Source organism: Lontra canadensis, unplaced genomic scaffold (assembly GCF_010015895.1).
Source record: "Lontra canadensis isolate GAN:19392208 unplaced genomic scaffold, GSC_riverotter_1.0 scaffold53, whole genome shotgun sequence".
Classification (NCBI taxonomy): domain Eukaryota; kingdom Metazoa; phylum Chordata; class Mammalia; order Carnivora; family Mustelidae; genus Lontra; species Lontra canadensis.
The window spans coordinates 12,715,411-12,733,439 of NW_022631047.1; the positions used below are offsets into that span (position 1 = coordinate 12,715,411).

The 18,029-nt window shown below is 58.1% G+C and overlaps 1 protein-coding gene across 2 annotated transcripts in view; it reads right to left on the reverse strand.

Moving 5' to 3' along the window:
* Positions 1-1,975: 1,975 nt before the first annotated feature.
* The window catches only part of TSPAN9 (tetraspanin 9), a 189,428-nt gene continuing 173,374 nt past the window's right edge, over positions 1,976-18,029 (reverse strand). For both annotated transcript variants that reach the window (XM_032874860.1, XM_032874859.1), the window contains 6 exons: positions 7,286-7,477; positions 6,817-6,891; positions 6,368-6,469; positions 5,622-5,753; positions 5,099-5,182; positions 1,976-3,656 (listed from right to left, as the gene is read on the reverse strand). In XM_032874860.1, coding sequence (XP_032730751.1) covers positions 3,585-3,656; positions 5,099-5,182; positions 5,622-5,753; positions 6,368-6,469; positions 6,817-6,891; positions 7,286-7,477 — 657 coding nt within the window. In that variant the 3' untranslated portion in view covers positions 1,976-3,584. The remainder of the gene's footprint in view (positions 3,657-5,098; positions 5,183-5,621; positions 5,754-6,367; positions 6,470-6,816; positions 6,892-7,285; positions 7,478-18,029) is intronic.

Sequence of the window (18,029 nt, forward strand, 5' to 3'; positions counted from 1 at the left end):
CCACCACAAGTCCAGACACCACTGTGGCCACACGAACGCAAAAACCCCACCAGGAGACCACCTGTTTGTGCTTTTGACACGTTATCAGTTTTTATTTAAAAACATGCTAAAAACATGGTGTTCAAGAAAGCCAGGACCAGGATGAAGGGAGCGCACAGATAGGGCATCTCAAGCAGGAAAGTGCATCTGAACCCAGCAAGCGAGCTGGGCCAGCTCTCCCTCCCTCCAGCTCCCCACGCTCCCTGCTCCCCTGTGGGCATGAGCCACCGGATCTAGCCCTCAGGGGCCGGGAAGGGACCAGGCTTCATAGAGGTGCAGAGGAGCGAGATGGGAGGCCAGGGCCCTGGGAAGCCAGATGCGAGAGGGTGGAGGGACAAAGGGGGGCTCCAGGCACCCAACTCCCGCCCTACACCAGGGCCCTGCTAGCTAGCACCTCCACCAGTGTGGGTGGGCAGGGGGCTGCAGAGGCGGGGACAGTCATTTCCAGCCACCTGGACTGCTTTGGGGCCACCAAAGCAAGGAGGGATGGCCACCTGGGTCCACGTGACACCATAACATCCATGTGGGGGTCTGGGGTGGGGTCAGCCACCTCCCTGGGGTGAAAGCCCCAGATGCAGGCCCATGCTGGTGGAGAGAGGGGGTGACTATGCTCCAGCTGGGGCGTGGAGGTGGAGACGGGCCCCCGACACCTACTCCAGCAACCCCCAAGGGTAATTCTCAGCCCCTGTTCGCCCACGTCCTCTGGAAGATGGCTGCAGGAAAAGGCCTAGTTTCTGGCCCGCACTCCCTTGAAGCTGGCTATAGAACCTTGACCTTCTAAGTCGAATCTGTAACCTGCCTGCATCAGAGCTGACTGAACTCACTTGGATTTTGGCAAGGGAACCCCCAAGTGAGAGGGTTCGTTCAGGGAACCCTGCCCCAACGAGATCACAGTCCGGAGAAACGGAGAAGGCCACCACACAGACATCATGCAACGTTGCCTTCCGTGGGCTGTGTCCCACCCTGCGGGAAGGACCGGGGGCTTGGAAGAGCACCCCTCGAGACTCGTGCCTTCCAGCCAGCGGCGACTCAGTTGAATGCCTACACAGCCCCGCATGGGGTGAGGCTGAAAGGCCGTCTGGGGACTCTGGATGAAGAGGACAGACAGGTGAGGGGTGGGAAGGGGCACTGGAGGGGAGAGGGGGACTGCAGCCAAGGCTCTGGGGCCAGAGGACAACCCTGAAGCTCCAGAAACATAAGATGGCCCGGGAGGCTATACACCTTCCCCGCACGCAGGTGTTAGGATTTTGCTGTGGATTTGAACAAAAACTGAAATTGCATTGATAGGCGTGAACGAACCAGCCCTGTCCCACCCCACCCCCAAGCACACAGTCCTCATGCACCGCGTCCCACCCAGCGACTCCGGGGCTCGTTTGCCAGTCTGCCTGGTCCACGGTGGCGTGGTGGCATGTCTGCCCTGAGCCCTGCAGCAGGGAGGCCCCGGGGCGGCAGCTGTGTCTCCTAACCAGGAACATGGCAGTGCCGGAAGACCTGGGAGGCAGTCCGGCTCACATGTGTGCTTGCCCCATCCTCCACCCAAGGACCCACCTCCCTACCTTCCCCAGGGACACCTCTGCGCCTGTCTCGGGGGGGGGGTGGTCTTTACTCTGCCTGACTCATTGAGACCACCTTACTCTCCGCACCCCAACCCCCAAAATCTGGAATCCTGAACACACCAAAAGTTCTGTACTTCTGGTCCCAATTGCATTTTACTTAGGCGAGTGGAGACGTTGCTGACTGCGGGAGGTTGGGGGGAGGCAGGCCTCAGCTTTTGGAAAAGACAGGTGGAGGTTGGAAAGGAGACGTGGGCTTGGTGGGAAATTGAGGGACTGAGACAAATGGTGCAGGAAAGGGGCAGCTGCCCCACACGAGGCCCCATCCAGGAAGGCCACCAATCCTAGCTGGCTAGTGGATAGCCTTTTCAAGCTCAGTTGTGTGAATTCTTGACTTTATTTTTTTCAAAACTACAAAACACTCCCTCAGGCCAGCATTAAGTCCTATGGGGGCCCCGGTGGCAATCAGACCCCCTACCCTGCCTGTTCAGCTCCTCTTCCCAGACATAGGCCGCTTGCTTCCTCCTACAGCTGTAGCAAGACCCAGTATGACTTCTCTGGGCTTCTCCCGGGGGTCCTGGAGGACATGACTGCCACCACTCTGCCATCAGTGAACTCCAAGGAAGAGAATGGGGGTCCTGGGGCCCCATGGCCATCTTCCCCCTACCCCTTCAGCAGGGACTCTGCTGCCCAGTGAATGTGGCTGGAATGATCGAGGGCCCCAGCTCTGCCTTCCCCTTCTGATGGTCACGGGTCCTCTGTCCCTGTCTGAGCAGCAAAACATAAGGACCGCTTCCCCTTCCAGAAGCAATGTGAGAAAGTGAGCAGCATTTGAACTAGAGAGGTATTTGTCCGAGAGTTTCTAGCAGGAATGTCTGTGAAAGTAACTGGGGTTTGCAGAACCTGTCGCGGGAATACCCACATGGGGTGGAAGGGGGAGCCTCCCTCTCCAGCAGAGGGCAGGAGGAAGGAAGAAGGGATACAAGAAAGACTGCTCATCCATGAAGAATAAGTACCCACAAGAGCCCTGGCCACGTTCCTGGTAAAGCACTGCATCAGCCCCCAAGAAGACCCCTAACTGCCCTGGCCACAGGCGCTGGCATCAGCAAACGCCTCAACCCTGCACAGGTTGCCCCTCCGCGCATGCGCCTCTCCCAGGCCCCTGGGACACTGACGCCAGGCCCCCACCGCCCCGCCCACCATCCCTCCTGCTCAGCGCGTCCTGAGCCTGGCCCCCGCGTGTCTCACCGCAGGGCCTCCTGAGCGTGGCACAGCGGTTTGTCCTGACTAAAACCTGATGGACATCCTCTCTCCCCACCTGTCCCCTACCCTCAAGGAAAAAAAAAAAAAAAAAAATCAAACCATTACAGAAATCAACACAGTAAAAAGTTACAAATCAGAAAGCTAAACCTAAACTTATCTGAGAGATAATACTCCTGAATAATCATAATCAGAGTAAAATAAAATAAAAAAGTTACACTGTAAGGTATAAAAGGCCTGGGCAAGATGCTCCCACGGGCCTCGCCCAGAGGCAGTCAGACCCTGCCCCTGCAAGCTCTCGCCCTGGGGGTGGCCGTGGATGCCAGTGGCCTCCGCTAGGCAGTCTCTCCACCAGGAGGGAGCTCTCTGCTCCCCACCCCCACGGGGACAAAGTGGCAGGGTGAGGAAGGGCAGGGGCAGAAACACATCCGTGCTGGGGGGCTCCAGGAGCACGAACCCGGCCCGCCCTGTCTTCTTTGGCAAATACACAGATGCGGGAATCCAGGCGCCTCCAGCACCCCAAGGTCTGTGTGCGCCTCCTCCATGCCTCCTCCTCCCTGGCCCTCCACCCACCAAGAAGGCTGAGGTGGGGTGGGCTGGGGGCGGGCGGGCTGGGGAGGTGGGTGCAGAGGTCAGCAGTCTGGAGAGCGCGGGCAGGCGATACAAAGCTCAAATCTTCTTCCCGGGCACAGGGTCCATGTCGGCGGGCCAGGGTGTTCCCAGCCAGCCGGCTCAGGCGTCATACTTCTTACCAGTCCGGTGGATGTGCTGGAAGAGGGTCATGGAGAAGGCCATGCCCAGAATCTGAAAGACATGGGGAGAGGGCCTGGAACGGGAGCCCGCAGCGGAGGTCTGCCACACGGCCCCCAGAATGAGCGGGGACGACCGCCTGTGGGCCTGAGGATTGCCAGCAGGAGGCTGTGCACCCAGGAGCTCAGCCCCTCAGAGCCACCGGCACAGAATGTCACACACTCCTCAGAGGCTCGGAAATGGGGCTAATTGCCAAGGGCTGTGGTGAGGACCAGATACACAAAGGACGTGTCCTAAGTGGTAGCTACCAAGGAACTGAGGCGGCAGACGGGAAGGTGGCAAGAACAATAAGGCCATGCCGAGTCGCTGGCGCTCCCAGTGTCGGGGCCTAACTGGAGGAGACCCTGGCTGGTCTGGCTCCAGGCATGGCCACAGGCAGCCAAGGGGCACCCTGGTCCCAGTGCTGAACGGAGGCTTGCCCCTGTGCGCACATGTCCTCTCAGAGCACCGCGAGGACGGCAGTGGGCTCGTCTGCTGAGCCTGAAGGCTCTTCCGTAAATCGGACATGGTCAGACCTGCAGGCCCGAGAGCTGAGAGCAAGAAAGATCGCTTCCTGCAGGTGGGCCACTTCGCACGGACTGGCCAGCTGAGTTCCAGGCTCTGAGGGGAATCCGGCACTGAAGACTCCTGCTAAGAGGAGCCATTCAGAAATGGCTAGAGCCAGACAGGGGAGGGAGCCAGGAAAGGCTCGTCCCAGAAAGGTCAGGGGTCTCTGGCCCCCCTCCAGCCACACTGGCCTCATCTTCAGGAAGGGAGGCAGGTTCTCCCTCCTTGTTCCTCTCTAGCGTCTGGGCTGGAGCTCTTCCCAGCCACCTGGCCCTGCTCGACTACTGAATGCAAAGAGGCGGCATGATGACCATGCCCACTACACTGAAGTGGAAACTAAGGCAAAGAAGCAAGGCAGCCCGCCCAGCTCCTGCACATCTCACAGGCGACACGGCCAGGAAGACTGCCCATGGAGCACCAGCCTGTGCTCAGACCTGTTACCTGGGGACACCACTTTCAGGAGGGCAGGCATGTTCTCAAGCAAACCCACCCAGGGCTTTCGTGCAACTCCGACACCAGGCCCAAGACTCGGAGGGAATGCAGAGGAAGCTGGGCCCAGCTGTGCCTGCTGGCTTGGGACAGGCAGTGAATGGGAAGGCCTCTCGATGCAGTAGAGCAGGAACATGCAAGGAGGGTACAGGGAGTATGTACAGGGGTGTGTGTGGGGGAACGTAGGAGGGGTGTGTGGGAGGATGCATGTAGGGGTGTGTGGGGGGAGTGTGGGGTGCATGTAGGGATATGGGGGGGAGTGGGAGTGTGTGTGGGGGGTGCATAGGGTGCATGGGGTGTGAGTGTAGGGGTGTGGGGGGTGCGTGCAGGGGTATGGGGGTGCATGCAGGGGTGTGGGGGATGTGGGGTGCGTGGGGCTCGGCTCCAGCCCACCCTCTTACCTGCATGATAAGGATGCACATCCCCACCGTGCCGAGAACGTGCTTGTTGTCATCAAACCACATCTTCACTTTTTCATAGCAGCCCTGAGGAACAGGGACCGCAGGTTAAGGCAGTGGCAGGACAGGACAGTGACTACCACCCCCTGCCCAGCCCCCACCTCACTTCCCCTCCTGCGCCTGCCCTTGCCCTTTCCTCCAGTCCCTCCCTGTCCCTCAGCCCTCATCCTCCCGCCCTGGAGCTGGCCCCACCCCTCCCCGCCCAGGGTTCCACCTACAAGGCCACACGGCACACCCTCAGACCCCCTTCAACCCCTACCTTCTGACACTCCCAGCTGTGGGTCCAACCCCCTGCCCGAAGGTCCACCTGCCTTTCGGCTTCAGTCCTGTGTGTCCCCAACCCCACCTCTGTTAAGCCAACTTCTTGGAGTCCCCAGTGCCCCCCCGCCCCGGGTGTCCTCTGGCCACACGGTCCCGCACCCAGGCTTCTGGGAGGAGGCCCCGAGGCAGCGGTGTCCAGCCTCACCGTTCTCCACAGAGGGGTGGTGGTGTTGCGCCCGCAGCCCTGGGAGTTCTCCATGCAGCAGCGGTCAGGAACCATGTTCTCCCCCAGCACTGGGTACCAGTCTGTGTAGTCGGTGACGCCACAGCAGCGCATCTGGGGGTGCGAACCCATGGGGTCAGGTGCCCGCAGCCCGCTGTCCCCCTCTGTGCCTTCCCATCCCCCCAAGCCAACCCACAAATGCTGCCTCTCTGCAGGTCAGCAGAGGAGAAAAGAGCATCCCTCTCGCCCTAAAAGGGAAGCCACAGTCCCTCCCTGGAGGCCAGAGCACAGAGAAGGTGACGCCCACCCGCCTCTCTGAGCTGGGCAACGACCCCCGACCAGGAGCGCTCAGCCCTCTGCTCACCCGCCCCACGCCACCTGCTCTGCGTTGGGGACAGTCCCAAGCCAGCTGCTGCCCCCCGCCCCTAATCCAGGGCTTGCTATGGAGCTCTGGGCTGCACGGACTTGTTTTCCTCTTAGAACAGGGACCTCCTTGCCTGACCCACGATCAGGGAGGCATCCCTGTTGCTGAAATAAAGATGATCTGTCCTCCCTAGTTCCCTGTGCCCATTTAAGGCACGCACTCCTGTGTCCAGATCCCGCTCACCCTCCTTCGCTCCCCTGCTGCCCCTCTCCAGAGGCATTCCCTGTATGGGGAGCCCCAGCAGCTCTCCCGGCCCCCTGGGTAGTCTGAGCCCCGCCCCCTCCTCCTGGGGCTGGCTCCTCACCTCGGCCTGGATGATGTTCCAGGCGTTCTTCAGCCCCACGTTGTTCTCTGTGTTGTACAGCAGCAGACCCTCTTTCAGGTCCTTCCTGGCGTTCTCATTCACCTGTCAGGTTGAGGGCAGACACCTGAATCCCTCCTCCAAGGGGTCAACACAACTATGCTTGAATGCTCCCAGTAATGGGGAGCTCACTAATGCCAGAGACAGTCCATGGCCAATGATTCAGAGGATTCTATTTCCCAAGTCTACATAGGCGATAAGCCACCCATGCCCCCCCAAATGCCTTCCCCACACTGCCCCCACCAAACCTTTCATTGGGGCCTCTCCTAGCTCCCCTGGTTCCATTCTCCTTCCTCCCTTCCTCAGAGGTCCTCATTGTCAGTGCTTCTCCTCTGGCTGGCCCTGTCCCCACCCCACCGCCCATAGGCCCCCTCCCCTCTCATAAGGCTCACCTTGTCCATGTAGACAAAGAAGAGAATAAGCAAGATCAGCTCTGCTAGGAGGATGATCAACAGGACGATGAAAAACTGGAAAGAGAAAGCCTAAGTGTGGGCACATCGTAGTGGCCATGGCCAGGGATGGGGTACACACTAGGATGGCAGGGGGGCAGGGGACAAGTGGCCCCTAGACTGGGCTTCCCAGGTGTGGGAGAGGCCAGCTACTTCTGCAGAATCCCAGAGAGGTAAGGGAGGGAGATAAAGGAGACAGCCAATCAAGGAGTGGGAGGGATAAGCAGAGCAGGGATACCCAATCATGAGGATGAGGGGCATGGTCAGGCAAGGAACACTCTTGAAACAATTTCCCTGGGCTCAGGCTGGGCATCCAGGAAGCTGATGGTCGTCCCAGGACCTGCCCATCTCAGTGGCCCAAATGCAGGGATATCAGAGTTCGGGGGCTGGAGGGATCTGGGGTCCAACTTACACTGAGGAGGAGGCACTTGTTTTCCTTGATGGCCCCCAGGCAGCCGAGGAAGCCTGTCACCATGACAATGGTGCCGATGGCGATGACTAGGTTGGCTGCAGACAGCGAGGGGAAGCTGGGGGAGAAGGTGGCAAAGTTGCCTTGGGACACGGAGAGCCAAATGCCCACGCCAAGCAGCCCACAGCCACAGAGCTGGAGAGAAAGGAGAGCCGTTAGATCAGCACTGCTTGGGGGTTCATCCCCATGGCCCCGAAGTTTGCAAGGCCTCACACCCCAACTCTGAGACTGGGAAAGGGGGAGAACAGGGCTACAGGTCAGATAGGGCCATGGGCCTGTGCACATCAGCTGTGAAACCCAGACAAGCCCTAAGCCTCTCCATGTCTCAGTTTTCCTGCCCGGCAAACAGCACGACACAAACCTCCTACAGTCACTCTGGGGATCCGATTTTAAATCACTCTGGGGATCTGATTTTGAAAGACACAGGCAAAATCCTGTAACAACTATGGAGGGTCCCAGACACACACAGGGGGTCACGGTTATTCCACTTGTCAGAGAAGAGGCCCCAGCATTCAAGAGGGAGTCCAGGAGGTGGGGCACAGCGGGCAGGGAAAGAGAGTCAGGACCAGGAGGGTGGGGGAAAGCTCAGAGCCAGACCCCCAGGCACCTGTGTCCTGCTGCCCTGTCCACAAGGGCCACAGGCCCCCTGTTCTCAGGAGCCTGAAGAACAGGTTTCCCACAGATGCAGGAGAAGGGGACCCATCCCGCTGGCTGACACACAGGCCATGCAAACCCATCACTGCCTCGGCCAGCCATCCACGTGAGCCGGAAAACTGACTCTCTCTATGGCACCCCTGGGGCTGCGACGCCGCTGGCTTCACCTGGGGACACTTTGCTTTCACTGGTTGTGAGTCTCCACAGCTGCCTGATTTTATGCTCCACAGAGCCGCCCCCCCACCGCCCCCGGCAGCTCCCAGGAAGTATGCGGAGTCTGAGGAGCCCATCCATCAGCCAGCCCACATTTACTGCGTATCTGCAGCCTGCTGCCTCCTGAGCCAGAAAAGCTACAACCTCTTCAGAGCCCTGCCTTCCTGGGACTCTGCTCTGGCCGGTAATGTCGTTTGGAGGAGGCAATCAGTCCCCAAAGGACGGGTGGACTCGGGGCAGGTGGGGGACGAGAATGTTCCAGGCAGGGGGAAAGCAGACATGCAAGGACCTGGGGGGCGGGGCACAGACAGGGATCTGACCCTCGGCTCCAGCCTTTCCTGCTGGTGCAAACTTGCAAACTCCCTGTAGGCCCAAAGAGCATACAATCGCCTGCCTCCAAGGATTGCTGTGAGAGTTTAAAGGGGAGAAAGCCTGGGAAGTGGGTTGCCAGCACCAGGTGCCAGTCTCAGGAAGGCCCCGACCGAGCAGCTCCTGGGTGCCAGGAGTTACGCTGTGACCCCAAAAATCGAGCGCACCCCTGTTCTCAAGCTGCTCTAGGTCCAGAGAGAGACCCCAAAGGACCAGGGAAGACAAGGCAGCCCGTGAGTAGGCAGACAGCGGTTCTCACGTGCGTGCAGGGAAGGTCAGGGGTGGGGGTGGGGGAGAGGCTGCTCGGAGGCGGCATTTTCTTCCGTCTTTCAGTCCACACACCCAAACTGAGCCCCCATTTAGCAAGTGCCAAGGCCTGTTCTGAGTGCTGGGGGTGGGGGGGCAGGAATGAGCAGCACAGGCAAACCGCCCCACCCCCTCCAATAAGCAGGCTCTTCTTATAGGGGACATGATGGTCCATAAGCAAACAAGTAACATGATTTCAAGCAGTGCCATGAAGAAAAATAAGAATGGCAAGGAGTTAGAAAGTCTCTGGGGACACAGTAGTCACAGAAGCCCTCTAAGAAAGGTGGCATTTATTATTAAGGGCCCAAATGAAGGAGGGCACATGGTGGAAGAATGTTCTAGATAGAGGGAACAGCACGTGCAAAAGCCCTGAGTTGGGAAGGAGGCTGGCCCTCCCCCGGGAGCGGGAAGCTGCCCATGTGGCTGCAAGAGAGTGAAGGAGGTGACACGTGGTAGGGGACCAGGAGGCGGGGTGGCAGGGGACAGGTGGGGTGAGATCTTGCAGGCATCAGTAAAGACAAGGCAAGTGGTGTTCTTAGCATGCTGGGAAGGCTGGAGAGTGACATGATGTATGTTTCCGACAGATCACTCTGGCTGCTGTTCAGGGATGGCCCCCAGGGGAGGGGGCAATGGGGAAAGCCAGGGGAGCAATCAGGAGGCCATGGCAGGGATTAGGCACAGGCTGGTGGTGACCTCTACCAGGCGGCTCTGGAGGACTGGTGAGCAGCATTACAAGGCAGGCTTGACAGGACTTGCTGGGCTTTAAAAGATGAGTAGGATTTTCACAGATGAAGAACCAGAAAGGTGATCCAGACTGGGGCATGACGAAAAAAGTGGGGGTATTCCCATGCATTCCTAAAGCAGAGATGGCTCAAGCAGCCGGGGAGGAGTGGGACTGAGTGGAGCAGCTTCCTGGGTTGCCCCCCCACACTGTGGAGGGCTCCTGTGGCCCCTGTACCCAGGAGCAGTCCCAATGGAACTATGTCAAGGCTCCCAAGGTGTGGGCATCCACCCAATCAAAGGGCATCCACAGAGCTTTCCAGGGGGTGGGTGCCACCACCCCTGTGACCACTAGGTGGCGATCCAGGCCGGGTCAGAAGCTCTGAAACGGTCCTCCAACTTCTCACAGGGACTTTTTTCAGTCTGGTCAGTTTCTATACTGCCGTCTCAATTTTCGTTTCATTAATCATACCATGGAAATTCATGATCTTCATGCTGAAGATTTATGGCTCAAAAAGCCAGAGACTGGAATGATTGAGAGGAAAGCCCACGGCTGCCAGGTCACTCCCCAGGGATTGAGGAGCCTGCTAAAGGGACTGGCTTTGGGACCCCTGGAGATGCAGGATACCGCCACTGCCCCGCCGTGGGGACTCTGGGGCTCCCAGGACCCGCCCTGGCCCTGGAAAGTTCTCCCGGCACACCTTGCCCCGGAAGCCAGCTCCCACGGGGAGCGGGCCGGGCAGGGGCCCCTCTGTACTGTTCTCCCCTCCCTCCTGGGGAGAACAGCCGTGAGGTCCAAGAGCCTCTAACTGGGAAAACCTTCATGGCTCAGACACTCCCAGGACCTGGTCATCTCTCGCAAAACAGATCTCTGACTTCATGCTCCACATTCTTTGATTTGGTCTACAAGCTTCCCAAACCCCCACCCTGGAGCCTCCTTCCTGCACAGAAGAGCCCGTGGCTCTGGCCCCATTCCTGCTGCCCTCTCACTCCCCGTCTGAGGTCCCACCATGCCCTGGGCTGGATCCCAGGTGAGCCCTGCTGCCTACAGGTGGGGCGGTGCCCACACACTGCCTGTGCTTCAGTCCTGGGATGTAGGGGGCTTTGCACGCAAAGTCTGCTGAGTGAATGACGCCCCAGCCATGCAAAGGGGGGGCCTCCTGCAAACCCCACAGCTGCTCTTCCATACCCTCGGGGCTCTCCTGCTGAGATGAAGCCTCTGCTCCGCTCTCAGAACCCCCTAGGCAGGAAGAAAACAATCAGGCCCTAATTTCACAGATAAGGACAGCAACAGGGGACACGCGGCCATCCCACTGCCAGGCTGGACCCACACCTGGATTCCAGGGTTTTGGTGTGGGGCATCTCCCAGACCCTCGCTCCAGGAGAACGCTGAGTGCACACTGAGCCTGGGCCGACAGGGGGAAGACACTGCCTCGGCCCCTGCCTCACGCCCAGGTCCCAGCCACACTCCCCTTCCTGCCTCTGGCCTGTTTCTCAGCTCAGCCTGCACGGACAGAGCAGCCTAAATCCTTTTTCCAAGATGCTGCTTTCATCAGGCCGTTCCCCTGTGTGACCTTACAACTCATTAGCTCTCTGAGGCCCAATTTCCTTTAAAATGTGGGCTTTAGAGAACTTCTTAGGTCCCTGCCAGCAAGGGCTTAGCGAAGCCTGAGACACGATGCGATCGCATCCCTGCCTGGTGGTTCTCCACCCAGGGCGATTTTGCTCCTCTGGGGACATCTGGCAATGTCTGGGGACATTTCTGGTTCACACAGCTTGGAGTGGGGGGCTCCTGCTGACATCCGAGTGAAGAGAGCCCAAGGTTACCGCCAAACAGCAGCGATGCCCGGAAAGCCCTCGCCACAGAGAACAACCCAGCCCCAGGTGTGGAGAGAAGCCAAGAAACCCTGCCCCAGCCCCAGCCCCACGCCAGGAGCCCACCCCCGGCTACTGCGAGAAGACAGCCATCACAGGAAGAACCCGGTGTGTCCCCTTCCAGGGCTGGAGCAGCATCCTGGTTCTGGAAGGGACAATAAAACCTGAGAGGAGTAAAGAGGTGACAAGACTCCATCTGGGAAGCTGGTGAGAACCGGGGCAGGGGCAGGGAAGAGGCTGATGTCTGGTGTGTGGCGATGGGCAAGAGTGAGGAACTGAGGGCAGAACAGGTTTGCTGGGCAGGAGGACAGGAAGACAGGAAGCAGAACTCTGAAGCCAGAGCAAGGGGCTGGGGAGGGTGCAGTGGGAATGGGGGAGGGAAGAGGAGGGAGGAGAGGAGCCCACGTGGAAGGTGCCCCGCATAGGAAGGAGACGAGGCCTGCAGTGGCACAGCCAACACTCAGTGTCAGAGAACTAGCTGGGGGCCTTCGGGAAAATTCCCTTCCAAACCAGAGGGCTGTCTCAGCCAAGAGGACCAAGCCACAGTCAAACCCAAGCCAGGAAGAGACTCTGGGGTGAGGCAGGGTGACTCAGGGAACCAGGATCTAGCCAAGGTTAGCACCAACCGACCCAAGGTCATCAGCCAACATGAAACGGCCTAGGCCTGGTCAGCACCCCTCTCCAGCCGGGGAGGACCAGCGACCGTCCTGACTATCCAGCCTTCTTGCTCCCTGCCCCTTGCCCCAACTGAGGGCATTTCTAAGTGTTTTCAATGCCGCACCCCAAATAAATCCACATCCAAATGTGAGAAAACAAGCTCCTACCGTTGCATTTGCCTGAGGCCTTGATCTCCGTGAGGGCAGGGGTTTGGGTCAGTTTCGTTCCTTGCTAACTCCCCAAAGCCTAGAACAGAGCCTCATCCCTGGCAATGGCTGCAGGGCTCTCCTGTGCAGCCCTTCGCTGACTGCAGAAGGGAGAAGGTTCAGGCCCTTTCCAAGGGCCATCTCAGGACCTTCCCCGTCACCCGTGGGCCCATCCACCAGACGCACACCGGGCAAACTGAGCCCTAGCCAGGCTATGGCCATACAGTGGACAAGCACTCCAGGCTTGCCTCATTTATTAAGCCTGCTGTAATTAGCCAAATGTCCCCATGGCACTTTTCCTCCTCTTTAGTTTGAATCCTATTGATTTGTAGTTTTAATACGTGTTTCTGCCTCATGTCCTTATGTATTTTTCATGCAGGCGTCCCATTTCTCTGGGGGTGAGTCCCATAATTTTTCCTTCAAACCAACCTCCCTTCTGAGCTTCTACCCCTCACTTAGCACAGCAGCCACTCCCTGCTGCCAGCAATCTGTCCCCCATGCAGGGGTGGCCTGCCCCGAGAGTGACCTCCTGTGCCAGGGTTGGCCCCAGGGCAGCCCATCAGGGACCTGCCCAGCCTTCTGTGTAGACTAGTAACCCACCCCTACTAAAACACCAGCTGCTGGGGCCAGATTCATGTTCATCTATTCCTCTTCCATGGGAGGGCCTAGAACATGCCTCAAACACATCAACATTTGCTCCATGGACAGATAGATGGATGGATGGACGGATGAATGGGTAGGAGGGGGTAGAAGGGCGTGAGCAGGCCACAGCCCAGGAACAGGACCAGACCCAGACACGCAAACCCACTTGAATAAAATCCCCCCCATCATCTCTTCATCTCTACTCTTAGAACCCCCAAGTGCCCCAAGTTACTCCCAACTGACTCCCCGTAGCCCCTCGCTTGCCTGTGTAAGCCGCCTGCTTATCTACCCCGCTTCCCCTCAGAGCCCCCAGGCTGTTTTCACCCCTGTGGCCTCTTGTGTCTCTGCAGAGCCCTCCAACTTGGTCCCGGCACCCCACCAGCCTCACCCCCCCTGCTCTGTTGGAGCTTTTCAGACACTAGGTCTCAGCACTCCCCAGCACTCTCTATGAGCCACAGACAAGTGCAGCATTTAATGGCATTTACTAAATTAGTGGATGTGGAGAATAAAAAAGAAAACCAGAACGACTTTCATTTCACAGCCCATCGTGCCGCTAGTAATGGTCCAGCCTGGCCCTGGGAGAAGCCAGCCTGCCAAGAACTTCATCCCAGGGAAAATACATCTGCCCCAGGATGGGGCGGTCACTGTATCGCTGATACCCCTCGCTTCCAAGGGGCCCCAGCTCCTTCAGTGTCATGGCCATAGCCTGCAGCAGCGGGCAGGGGGAGCCAGACAATGTCTTTGCCAAAGTCACCCTGCAGGCAGGAAGATCAGAGCACAGAAGGGAAGTGGACACTGGGTGACAAGTCTCCATGTGAGGCTGTCCCTGGCCCCAGGCAGACTAGTCCCCACTGGCGCACCAGGTTCCCAACGCTCAGCATCCATCCATACCCACCACCCCGCCTTTGCACAATTCTGGTTCATCAAGAATTCTTTCTTAGTAACTCAAGAATGCTCTTCCTTGGGGCTGACATACATCAGTCCTAGTTTTGCTCAAGCAGCGCACCAAACACAAGTGTGGCAGGCTTTTAAGTATTTGTTGGCCTGTATCTACCATGCCCTCCCAAGTCTATTCCACGGCTTTTACATCTTTGTCTCATCCTTGTCCCACACTTGCAGTCAGATTCCTGCAATGCAGGGGACAGCATGGAGTACAAAGATACCCCTCTCACCCCTTACACTCTGGGCTCTATACTTCTAGTAATCTAGCCGCAGCCCTCCAGACTTGTCGGGCAGCCCCCCATGGTTTTGGCTCACGCTGAGCTTGTGCATAATTTAAAGTGAAACAGCATGACTCCTCGGTCATTCTTTTTCTGACCCCACACTTTCTCTCAAAGCCTCCAATTTCTTCACAACTTCACCTCGCAGCCCCCAATATCACCAGCTTACATAGGTGACAGGGAGATCGCACCCATATTTCTGAGCTGAATTTTCCTCCAAATAAACATTACATAAAGCATTTGCATATCTAAAACCCAGTTACATTTTGATTACCGCAGAATGAGGTTATTTTCTCAGACGGTTCTAGGAGAGAGCACTTAAACACGGCCCGACTTCAGGGGTGCCGTTGTCTGGTTGTTGCAAGGCTCGGAGGTGCACAGAGCTCTTCAGTGATGTTTCCAGAGTCCACTTCTCCCCAGTGAGCTTTGCAGAGACACTGAGACCATAGTAACCCGCTCATGAGACCCGCCCCCGTCTGTTGAGAGTGGGTCCTATGGCTATACCTCGTGTATTGCATGTATCCCCCAAACTCTAAGAAGTACACAAAAATCAGAGTCTGTGACGAGGAAATCCCACTTGAGACTTTGAGGACAGCCCTGCTGAAGGTCTTGGCTGGGGGTAAAGGTCCAGGCACCAGCAGTCCTGGCCCCCAGCCAGCAGCACAGAGGGCTCAGTGTCCTCTGACCCCGGGAGGGCAGGAGGCCAGCCTTATTGAAGCACTGCCCGTCAGTCTGGGCTTCCCAGCCTCAGCACGAAGGGCATCTGTCCCACCCAGGGGCTCACTTGAATCAAGGCATCTGCTGGACTCCAGGCTGACCCGCCCGGGGGCAGGGAGAGTCTGTGTCTGTCCCTGGGTTTCAAAGGCCAGGGTGGGGGTGCTGAGAGCGGGCCTAGCCCCTGATTCATCTGATGCCTGGACAGCACGGGGAGTCCACGCTGCATTACTCTAATGCAGCCCCCTTACACTCTGGTCTTGTGCAACTCCTCCTCTGTCTGGGAGAAAGGCCCGTGGAACATCAGGGCTCACCTGCCACAGCTCCCCCTGCATCCCAGCCCCAGAATCCTCTGGAAGCCTCTGGTGGACAGCAGGTCCCAGATCAACTTCCTCAGGTGCCAGCATCTTCCTACTTCTCAAGCCAAGCAGGGGGTTTGTGGGGGGGGAGGGGGAAATAAAAAAGGAGGTAGAGACAAGCCCTGGAGCACCTAGGGGAGCCCCAAAGTGGGCCAGAGGCTGCCGGCAGGAAGCCTGAGGAACAGCCCCCAGAAGGACCACAGAGTGATGTGTGGCCAGGATGCTGAGGTGCAGCAGGTGATGCATAGCCCCAGCCAGCCTCGTAAAGCAGCAGCGATCACTCACCAGTACATAAACATCGATTCCCACCGCCATCACCGCCATTTGGTGGCCGCCAAACATGCAGAGGGGTGCTAGGCAGAAGGGACTCACACAGGAGCATCTGCAGCCAAGCGCTGCCCAACTGACTCCACCATCCTGTTGTGTCCTGGAGCGGGAGGTTGGAGGCCCGACAGTGAAATCTGCTTGAGGACCTAGACAGAGGACTCCTGGGAGGACACACAGCTGCTTCATGTCCCTCGTTAGAAACACACAAGAGGAAGGAGGCTAAAACGCAGAAGGGACAGGGGCAGGCATGGGAAGAACTTCCCAAGAGGGAAGCTGATGGTCCTTTGTCCTTGGTCCCTTCTAGAGGCTCTGTTCCTGGAGCCAGTTGGCACACTGCCCTCTGCTGGGACAGTTGGGGGAGGGGAGGGAAGGGCAATGACCCTTGGACATGTCTTTTCCCCAAACTCTGGAACTTGTCAACACTTGACAGGAAACAGCTCGGAGCCTGAGGCCATACTCAGGCAGGGTGCCAGTGTAGGAAAGGGTGCTGTCCGTGCTGGGGTGTAGCTCTCCTTATCTGCACCCCCGGGGCCATGATGGCCTGAGCCCCTGAGCCTGGGGCAGACCCCCACGGGACCATAGTCAGAGGCAAGCTCTTCACTCCCAAGGTCGCTGTAAATTGGGATGGAAGGCGCCAAGGACTCAGAAGAGCCTGTCAAAGGAGTCTGGAGAAAGGATTTTCCAATCACCAGCATATTTTTTCCTTCCTGCATTTGTTTTATTTTGTGCATCTGGGGAGAAAGTCACTTCTGACAGCATCAAAGTGTGGAGGCATACATGCATCCGGGGCTGGGGCTGCCGTAGGAGGCAGGGATGGGCTTAGGAAACCAGCCTTCAAGGATCACAGTGACACGGGCGGCCACCGGAGCTTCTTAGAGAAGGCAGAACCACCAGCCGCCCGCATCTCAGGGCAGTGGCCTCGGGGACAGCCACGCGCTGCGCAGCTCTGGTGGGCCACCTGGCCTTTTGGGGACGATGCTCTGCTGCTAACGGCCTCGAAGAGAGAAAGCAGCTCCCCGGCACTCGGGGACACAGAGAGGATGAATAGGATTGTGCCTGCTGAGCACTTTGTTCCTTGGAATATAAATACCATACAAGGTCCTGTGCTATTATTCAAACTCCTTGGAAAACGCAGGGGAACAGGCCAAGGATCCCTTGAACCCCCATCACATCCTTCCCGGCAAAGAGCCCAGATGAGACCATAACTCATCCTGGAGAACAGACAAGGGGGGTGGGTGCCGTACTCCTGTTTGAGGAAAGGTGCCCCCTGCCCCACCCCAGAGAGGCGAAGAGAAGTCACACGGTGCAAACATGTCCCTGAGCGGCGGCTCTCCGGCAATGACAAATGCATGCCCTTTTAATAACCATATACGGCTCAAGTTCGGCAAATAACACTCTGTAATTACACGTACAGATATCAGGAGAGATCGTGGCTGACCACCAGGCCCATCTGCGGCCCCGGGACAGCCACCCACGCACACTTCCGCTATAACCCTTGGACGTGGCCGCCACGTGACTGGTCTTCTCTCCAGGGATCCGATGCCCACAGCCTGATTATTTACTCCACCAGATGGGAGCGTGTCCACCCATGCCGGGATTTGGCATTTCTGACAGGCTTTGTGAGGGACAGAGGCTGGTGATGGTCACGTCCCTCTGTCAGATGTGGTCTCAGAAGCAACCCAAGTGAGCCCCCAAGACCCCTCCCACCCCATGCCAGGCCCTGCGCATGTCTTCGTCCTCCTGGCAGGACAGGAGACCATGGCCCGCCCCACTGCTCTTGTCCACGTGCATGCGATTCGGGCCGTCCCCTGAAAGCTGCCTGTCCAGGGGCTGGCCAGGCCTCACTCCTTGTCCCTGCCCCTGACCTCCCTGGATTAGCCCTTCGACGCCATGCTGCTGGGGACGGGAGCACGCAAGTGTTCTCCTGCACAAACCAGGTGCCGCGCAGTTCCTAGGGCTTTGCCTCTTCGACCTCATTTAACCCTCTTGGTGGTGGGGGCAGGGATATTTTTGTCCTCCCTGTGTTACAGGTGAGAGAACAGAGATGCAGGGAGGTTAGGTGGTGAAGGGACCCAGGAAATCGGGCTCCGGAAACCATGTTCTGACACGCCATGCCCCACTGCGCAGACCTAGGTCATCCCAAATCGGCCAGAAAGGATGTCGTCTACACACGTCTGTATCTGGAGGAAGGCAGGCTGGCTGTGGCACGGTGTGCAGAAGCAAGGCTCCACGGCCTGGAAGCCTACTTGTGCCTGGGGGCAAGGGCAGGAAGAGAATAGGCAGTGACGGTGGATAGTGGCAGTGGTGACGCAGTGGTGTCAGGGGAGATGACAACGATGAAGAAGACAGGAACAGCACTGATGAGGATGCCAGCATTTAGTGAGCCCACGTTACCCACCAGGCACTGTGCCAACCCCTCTCCACA